This window comes from Mus pahari, chromosome 10 (genome assembly GCF_900095145.1).
Source record: "Mus pahari chromosome 10, PAHARI_EIJ_v1.1, whole genome shotgun sequence".
NCBI lineage: Eukaryota > Metazoa > Chordata > Mammalia > Rodentia > Muridae > Mus > Mus pahari.
Window position 1 is genome coordinate 85,929,420 of NC_034599.1, and position 8,951 is coordinate 85,938,370.

The 8,951-nt window shown below is 38.4% G+C and overlaps 1 protein-coding gene across 2 annotated transcripts in view; it reads left to right on the forward strand.

Annotated features, from left to right (window-relative positions):
- Nucleotides 1-2,745: 2,745 nt before the first annotated feature.
- Plscr5 (phospholipid scramblase family member 5) overlaps nt 2,746-8,951 on the forward strand; it is a 17,394-nt gene continuing 11,188 nt past the window's right edge. The window contains exons 1-2 of one of the 2 annotated variants that reach the window (XM_021207667.2): nt 2,746-2,893; nt 8,162-8,346. In XM_021207667.2, coding sequence (XP_021063326.1) covers nt 2,881-2,893; nt 8,162-8,346 — 198 coding nt within the window. In that variant the 5' untranslated portion in view covers nt 2,746-2,880. The remainder of the gene's footprint in view (nt 2,894-8,161; nt 8,347-8,951) is intronic. The other variant, XM_021207668.1, reaches the window with a different exon arrangement.

The window sequence follows — 8,951 nt, forward strand, 5'->3', positions numbered from 1 at the left end:
TTTAGCTCCCTTGTCAAAAATCAAGTGACCATAGGTGTGTGGATTCATTTCTGGTAGTCTTGGATTCTTATTTAAAGAACTGAAATAAACATTCACACAGATTTCCAAAAGTAGCATGGAAATGATTCAAAGTAATAGCCCTGGCAGCTTAGTAGCTAAAGGTGCTTGCCACCAACTCCCACAACTCATCATTTAACCTTCATTTGTGCTATAATATTTACACATGTGTGTGTGCATGTGCACACAGGCACACACAGACACACACACACACACATACACACTAAATTAACAAGTCAATAAAAAGAATAAGGCTGAGATTCTATAAGCTTTTGCCCAATACAAGTGTCCTTTCCCATAATACATCTGATTTTGATTATAGTCATATGTAATATGCACATGCATAGCACGGTACATAGAGAACTCTCACCAAATCACACTTGAGGACACAGAGTTTTGCCATATTGCTTCATCCAAAACCAATTCAGGTAGGATTGGCCCTCCTAGGAAGTATTGGAAATAATCTTTGAAGAGAAACTGTCCAAGTTTGATGGTTAACGAGAGAAGCAGAAACTAGTTGGTAATATAGTGTGTGGCTTGTTACTAATGGGCGTGCAAGAATGGGGATTGTGTGCTGAGTGTGTTCAAATAAGAGTCTTGGGCTCCCCATGTATGTCATCATTATTGAAGACTGTGAGTCTCGGGAGGCAGAGGCAGGCGGATTTCTGAGTTTGAGGTCAGCCTGGTCTACAAAGTGAATTCCAGGTCCGTCAGGACTACACAGAGAAACCCTGTCTCAAAAAAACAAACAAACAAACAAAAAAAAGAAATAAAAAAAAAGACTGTGAGTGTAGTTCAAGTCAAGTGGGGTTTTAGATTGGCAATATATTCTCTTCATTTGCTATCTTAAAAGTAGCCAGTCAAGAGTTAACAGAGAAGGGGCAAGACCCCTACCCCCTATGCTTTTTTGGTATTGTTTTTAAGGTTCTTTTCTTTAATATTTTTTTCTTTTAAGTTCACTATTTGATTTTCCAATTTGGCAATTTCTTATTGTTATTGCTTGTTCTTTTGTTGTTGCTGTTTTGGTTAGACGGGCTCACCTTGGATTAGCTCTACTTGATTGCATCAAAACTGGGGATGAGAAAAACACATCACCATAGCAAGAGAAGCCATTGTCCCAGGTTGAGGGTGTGGCCATCTTGAGTAATAATGGTGTCCTATAAACATAGCACTGTTCTACTGTTCTACTATAAACATAGCACTGTTCTACTGTTCTACTATCAACATAGCACTGTTGGGATTGGTAGCATTGAAGGTGAAGTTGGCCAACAGCTCCTACAGGAGCTGTTGGAGGGAAAGATGAGCTACAAAGTACAAACTAATAATTATCTATTATTAGAATACTTGGAAGCAATAGCATGTTTGAAACATCTGAATTTCATGACAGAGGAGTTGGAGCCTCTCCTTGAGAAAGAATATGAATCAGAAAAGAAAAGATAAAAGGGAGACCTGAGACAGGTAAATGAGAGGCATCTAAAAAGAGAAAAACAACGCTGGCGTTGTGGTTGACCATGTAGGCAAAGAATTCCAAGAGAAGAAATAGTCAGTGACATCCTTCAAAGGTAGCCTCACCACAGTAGAGCCAGGTTGCAGAGCATCTTAGAGAGTTCAGCTCTCAGTCACATGACCATATGCAATTGCAGGGATGGTGTGCCCTCTACAAGTCAAGTATGCGTAATCTTTTTTTTTTTTTTTTTTTTTTCCATTTTGGCCCAATTATAATCACAATTTAAAATACTCTGTTGGATAATGCAGCTTAGCTTTAGATAAACTTTCTTTTTTTTTTTTTTTTGCAAATGGCAATAAAGTTTATGAAATTTAACTTAAAAATAAAAAGCAACTGTGGCTTTTCTGTGAAATGCTAACTTAAATACGATAGCCGCGTTTAGGCCCAAACTTACCAAGCAAAATAAGACAACAAAAAGTTTCCTGTCAAATAAGAAAATCTATATTTTTAATAAGTACCCTGTTGAACTTTAGATTTTTCTGTCCCCTTACCTTCTGAGGCAACGTCACTATTTTTAGAGTAGACTGTGCTGGAATATATCCTATCCTATGCCTCAGAGCAGATTGGCTGGGCAAGCAAAGCCCACATTCTCCTAGGAAGCTGTGCCCCCAACCACAGCCTAACACTTTCATTTTCAGTACATGCTGAGTTAAATATCTACAGGCTTTGATTAGCTTTGTGAAGCTACCAAGACTTTGTGCTTCTCAATTTCTGTGATTAATCACATTTAATTTACACATGAAAATAAAGAATTTGTGTGCATAAATGTTTGAGAATACACCCTCTTTGTTTTGTTTGTTTGTTTGCTTGCTTGCTTGCTTGCTTTTGTGGTGTGTAGGTTGAACAGAAATCACATGACAAAATAAAGAAGATTGTTGTTCAAACATTTGAACATATAAAGAATTGTGTTTACAGCTATGGCAGGCTCACCAGTGATAGGTTGATTTACACAGCCTCTGAGTACTTAACAGACCTCATCGGATTCCAGAACATGTCACATACCTAAGTGGCAATACAACGACATAAATGCTGTGCTTACCTTTCTCTGTGTTGTTCTTAAGAAGCTCTCTCGGCCACCACGTTATGGGACTTTCTCCAAGTAGGTGTTTTACTTTCATGATGGTGCTATCTCCCCCTGTTGTCCAAGCAGATAAAATCAAACACTCTAGAACCAAAGAGGCACAGTGTTTCTGCTGTCTGCAAGCTGACATGAAGCAGGCTGCGAGCGTTGGGAGTTTTGTTCACTCTGGTCTCTTCGTGTTGAAACAGGAAAAGCCTTTTCACCTGGCTGCCTTTGAAGAAGTATTCAGACTGCCATGGCCTCTAAAGGTAAGGGTAAGACTAGACAGCAACTAAATTTGCCCTCCTTTATATTATAAATATAAGTGCATGAATACTGGGGTACAATCAGAGGAGGCTGGTCCTTTAAAAAGCTTCTATGTATTGCTTTTGAATTATTTTACACCAAGGTTTACTTTGTCCTGACTTAAAACACACACACACACACACACACACATACATATACATTAGTCAAAAAAAAAAGTGAAGGTTCAGGCGTAAAACATGTTTTCATTGCAGTGAGTGTAAACTTAGCAAAATAACAAGAAATGCTGGAAAGCAAAATTAGAGCAGGGACATTTAGTTTAAGCACAGCAATGGGATGAAATTCCACACAAACATTTAAATATGTTATTTAAACATTTTAATTGCCCAATTGTTGTTCAAAACCATGTGACACACAGACCCAGCGAAAAAGCAGAACATCTCAGAGCAGCCTCAACTTGACACACCAGAACTAATTATTTTGCTTACAAACAAAATATTTTAAAAAACTACATCAGTAATGTATTCAATATAAAAAAAAATCAATCAAAATGGTCACAATATACAATCAAGTAAGCAAATCAATTAAGGTAGATCTTTACTCAGAACCCTGAAAGTACTGAAATATCTGCTTTAATTAAGCAGTTTTCAAAAGACAAGAGATATGGTTTTATCAGGGGTGATAAATTACAATTGCAGTAAAATATTTCTAAAAACTGAAATTATAACCTACTTTATTCAATTATCAAAACAAATCATTATTAATCTCTACACTATCACGAAAAGTTTCAGAATGAAGAAGTTTGATTTGCGAACTGAGGGAAGCATTTAAATAAAACTAGTCACATAAGAAAGATGACTCTTCAAATGCACACTGTCCTAAATGATTTACAGAGATGATTCTGCACACGTAATGTATATACACTCTTCCTTGCTTCATAAAACACATCTGTGACATCTATTAAACAAATTAAGTAATCTCTGTGTTTTGCATGCTTATTTAATGTAGGCCAGTCCCTGAGAATCCTCGTGAAAGCTTATAAAATGGTTATAAAATGTATCAGAGAGAAAAATATTGAATTTTAATGTATGTGTGCATCATGACCTCTCTATTTGAAGGCAAATAAACACAAAACTTGACAAACACGTCTTGAACACAGACACTAGCCTGGTCCAAACGCCTCTCATTTTATAAATTGAGAGCAGCAACAGAGTGGCCTGCAAGGGAAAGAGTTGCAGCGTGTGTAAAATATTTATGATTAGTTATACATTTTTAAAAGAGTAGATAGAAATTCAAAGCCAGATAGCAATTCAAAGGAGTTTCTTATTCATCTGGTGGTCTGGGTCTTTGAAGAAAATGTGACTGGAAAGCAATATTACGATTAATCTGCTAAAAAGAAGTGATGTTCTGTAATGAAAAAAAAAAAAAAAACTTAATACTAAACCCAGAGACAAACTTCAGGATAAAAACGAACGCCCCTATGGCCAGCTAAAAATATTAAGGCCATGGCTTAGATAGATCATTTATTACAAACTCAAAGTGACAAGAAGGTGTCATTTAAACAGGAAATTTTGTTAGGTCAGTTGCCTTACCCTCCTTTTTACTTAAAATATGCCTGAGGATATGTTGTTTAAAAACATTTAGTGATATGACCATGACTTACTAATAATATCTAGCCTACGAAACTGAATTATCGTGTAGTGTCACCTCAGAGACCACAGGGTAACAGGGCATTTTAGAGACAAGTCCAAGACAGTCCGACCTGGAGGTCAGCAGATTCAAAGCAATGTTATCATCTGGAACCTCTTTACTTGGTAAAGACACATATATTCAAAGACATCTACAGGCCCCACCGGTAGGTCAGAAACCCAGTAGCTCAGGGCAGGGATACAGGGCCCACTTGCAGACATTGAGTCATGTACTGTGCTGTGTTAAAGCAGCATAGTTTACTAGATAAACATGGAGTTATTTACTGACCTTTATCAAAAGAAAGTGCCAATAAGAGATAACGTACTATTTCAGCAACTTTTATTATTAATTTACCATATATAATTGTGGAATTTTTGCCTGATGACAAAAAGTACCAAACATAGGTCCTATGTTTTTTTAAGTGAGGATAGCCTTATGTAACCACCACCAAGACCAAGATAGGGACTGCTTCCAGCAGCTGCAGCTGACAATGTTCCCTTCCTTTCTGGCTAACAATCATGCATCTATCTCCATCCCCACATGAGCGACTTTGATACATTGTGTTTGTGAACTCATCTTTTCTAGAATCGGATTTTGCCACTAGTTTGGTTTTGGTTTTGGTTTTGGTTTCTGCAAAATGATGGCAGTTGGTATTGGCACTGATGCTGGACAAGGTATATACATATATGTTATATGTTATATATATTGACCACTAACTCCCCTATGATTTTTTTCAAACTTTTTAATTGACATTCCAGCTGTTGTCCCGCCTCCCAGTCCCCCCTCCCACATTTCTTCATCCCATTCCTTCTTCCCCTTGCCTCTGAGAGGGTGCTCCCTGCCACCACCAGGCCTCCCTCTTCAAATCTTTCAAAGATTAGGTGCATCTTCTCTCATTGAAGTCAGATCAGGCAGTCCTCTGCTATATATGTGCTGGGGGCCTCAGACCAGCCTGTGTATGCTGTCTGGCTGGTGGCTCGGTCTCTGGGGGCTCCCTGGGGTCATGGTTAGTTGAGACTGATGGTCTTCCTATGGGGTCTTGCTTCCTTTCAGCTTCTTCAATCTTTCCCTTAATTCAACCATAGGGGTCCCTGACTTCAGTCCAATGGTTGGGTGTAAGTATAAGTCAGATGCTGATAGGGCCTTTCAGAGGACAGCCATGCCAGGCTCCTGTCGGTAAGCACATCATAACATCAGTAATAGCGTCAGGCCTTTGTGCCCCCACCATGAGATCAATACCCTCCCACACCCTACAGCCTCCCTGCCTCTCAGGTCAGAAGTAACTGGGGACACAGGTGAGACTCCCGCCCAAATACCCAAATTTCCCTCTGATTTTAAGACAGTTTTTACATAATCTTCCTGGTCTTGGGATCTCACCCCCCCCTTTGGAATTCCCTCCCAGGGTCTTTTCCTACGAATAAGATGTGTTATCCCCTTCCTTTGCGTCTGTCCCAGAGGTCAGGGCAATTCTGGAGGGAACCTTGTGGGAAGCCAATTGCTGCAGCCTTATAACTCACAAGCTCTATTACAGTGGAGACAAAGGACAAGTTTCTTCATTTAATCCTCAAGCAAGTCCTGTACAGATAGATCTCAAATGCCATAGACAAATGCAAAGTTAGCAACTCGACATCAATATTAATAGAAACCCAGTCGGTTCCTACCACCTTAGGGGTAAATAAATAAATGAGTCATCTGGCAATTGCCCCTCATTAACACTTCCTGTATTCACAAACTTAACAAGCTTGTCATTACTAGAATCAATTTATTCCTCTGTCCAAAGGGCCATTCATCTGGGGTCTGTGTTCCTTCTTCCCTGTCTATGCTTGGTTTTTTTTTAATGATGGGAATTTATTATCTCAAAAAGACTCCCAGTACATTTTTTTAAAAACTGTATTTGTGATTTAAAGATGCAAAAAAATATGTCAAATAGAAAATTTCATAAATCTAGTACCATTGTAGAAATAAGACTATTTTAATTTGTTACTAAATATTCATATAGCATCTCAATTTTACAATATGTTCAACAAGAACACTTTATCACATCTTAGACAGCTGTTATTAATTTACACTTTATGTCCAGAGCTAACTCCTTTACCTCAGTCATGTACATATTACCTAACATTATTTCTTTTTGTTGTTGTTTGTTTGTTTGTTTGTTTAGAGACAGGGTTTCTCTGTATAGCCCTGGCTGTTCTGGAACTCACTTTGTAGACCAGGCTGGCCTTGAACTCAGAAATCTGCCTGCCTCTGCCTCCCAAGTACTGGGATTAAAGGCGTGCACCACCACCACCCGGCCTAACATTATTTCTACCAGTGATGAACCACATTGGACCACAGCTCATAAAATGCTCTTGCCATTAGGCAGTATACTCCATGACCTTCCCACGGCAGTGAAATCTTCTAGTGACTGATAAATTCTCAGAAATTTTCATACTGTTAAGCAATGTGATGTTTAAGTGTGCTTAGTTTCCTAATGAACCCTATTATATTTGAAAAGAAAAAGAACTTGGACATTGACTTTGCTGTGAGCCAACAGCTAAGCTAAAGCGACACAATGTTGACAAACTACGTATATTTATACAACCTTGACACTCTGTGAGGATGAGAACAGAAACACTGGTGGTCTATGGAAAAAAGCATAGTATCTAGTGAAGGCGATAACACAATGAATAGGGAAACAGTAGAAGAAAGCTATCATTTATAGTTTTAGATCAAGATTCTCCTGCTTGGGGCTTATGCATAATCTCAGGTAGATGAATGCACAATAAATAGAAAACTTATAGGTTTCAACGTGAAATGACTGACATTGAAGCACATCTACTGGCAACAATAGTGGTATTGGTGGATATTTCTAAACTAACAAAGTGACCTTCACGCAATTCTGTAATTATGCTAAGACACAGAAAATTAGTGAGCTCCCTCGAACTTATGCAGTTTAGCAGTGAGTTTTCCAAGGACACTGTCATACCATTAGGACTATTAGCTTTACCTGGGATCTTATCAAAATGCAACTTTGCAAACCTCCCACCCTAATTTCTGAATTGTTAACTGCAGAGAGACCCAACGCCTACTTACTAGGTCCCTCAGGTGGTTCTGATGAAAGTTGAAGTGTACGATTCAAAGTGAGACTAAAAAAATTAGACAACGCGTCTTCATAAAATGAAAGGCAGCCCCAAACTGTCCAGAGGGAGGAAGCTATAGCTGCAGGTTAGCAAGGGCCTGTTACCATTTATTTTGCTTTTGTGAGCTACGATTTTTCATCTTTAAAAAAAAAAAAAATGCTACTTGTACAGTGTATCTGCGGGTCAATTATTAAAGCCAAGTTATCCAGTTATATCTTCCAGCAATCACAACATTCTTCTATGTTCCTTCTTCCCTGACTAAGGGCACTGAATAGTGAAAATGGGGGAAATGCACCAAAACAAGAGACGTCCATCAAGGGACACACTGACACCTAAATCAAATTTAAAAGAAAAAGAAAAAAAATGAACGAAAAAGAAAAAAGAGAAGAAGGGAGGGATTGTGTAAAATCAAAAGCAACCTGAACTGTAAACACCCAACAAGATCTCTCTCTTCTCTTGCAGAGTCCCAGAACCAGAAGCCTAGAGGTCTGCCTGGTTCTCTTCCTCCGGCTACAAACCCAGATCAAAGCTCTCGAGAGGTTTCTTCCAATCCCAGGAAACAGGCAAGACAGCAGCCGGACACCTCTCAACCAAGCAGTTTCCTGCCAACAGCCACTCTCCCTCCTGGTCTAGAGTATTTAAGCCAGGTTTGCGTGATTTCCCTTTCTACACAGGTGTTTTCTTCACAAGCGAGTCAAACTCAGTTTCTTGTTTTTCAACTAATAATTTAATGGAACACAAAATGCGTGAATATCGTGAAGTTATAAAATACTGATTTTACTGATTTCTAGTATCTAGAAAGAATTTTAATCCCCTTTATTGCCACCTATCCTTATTTACTCGACAGAGTGGCGAGACTACACAATCTTGACTTTGTCATGCAACACGTGCATCTGCCTTCTGTTCATGGCTCAAGTTGTGGAGCTGGATAGTCTCAAGGAATTATCAGACAAAACCACATACAGTTGTTAATTAAGCATATTTATTGAGCACTTGCTATATTCAAGACTCATAAGAAGCATAGTATCTATCCCCTGTCACTCAAATATTTTGTAATAATTTTTAATGATCAAACATAAAAAGAATGCTGATTTATAAAGTGCAAAGCAGTGTACAAAAGCCAGGAAAACATACATTTCTTTTTTTTTTTTTTTTAGGATATGTGTCTTTTTTATTATTATTATTAGTAGTAGTATTTTCTTTATTTACATTTCAAATGCTATCCCTAAAGTTCCCTATACCCCCCCCCCCA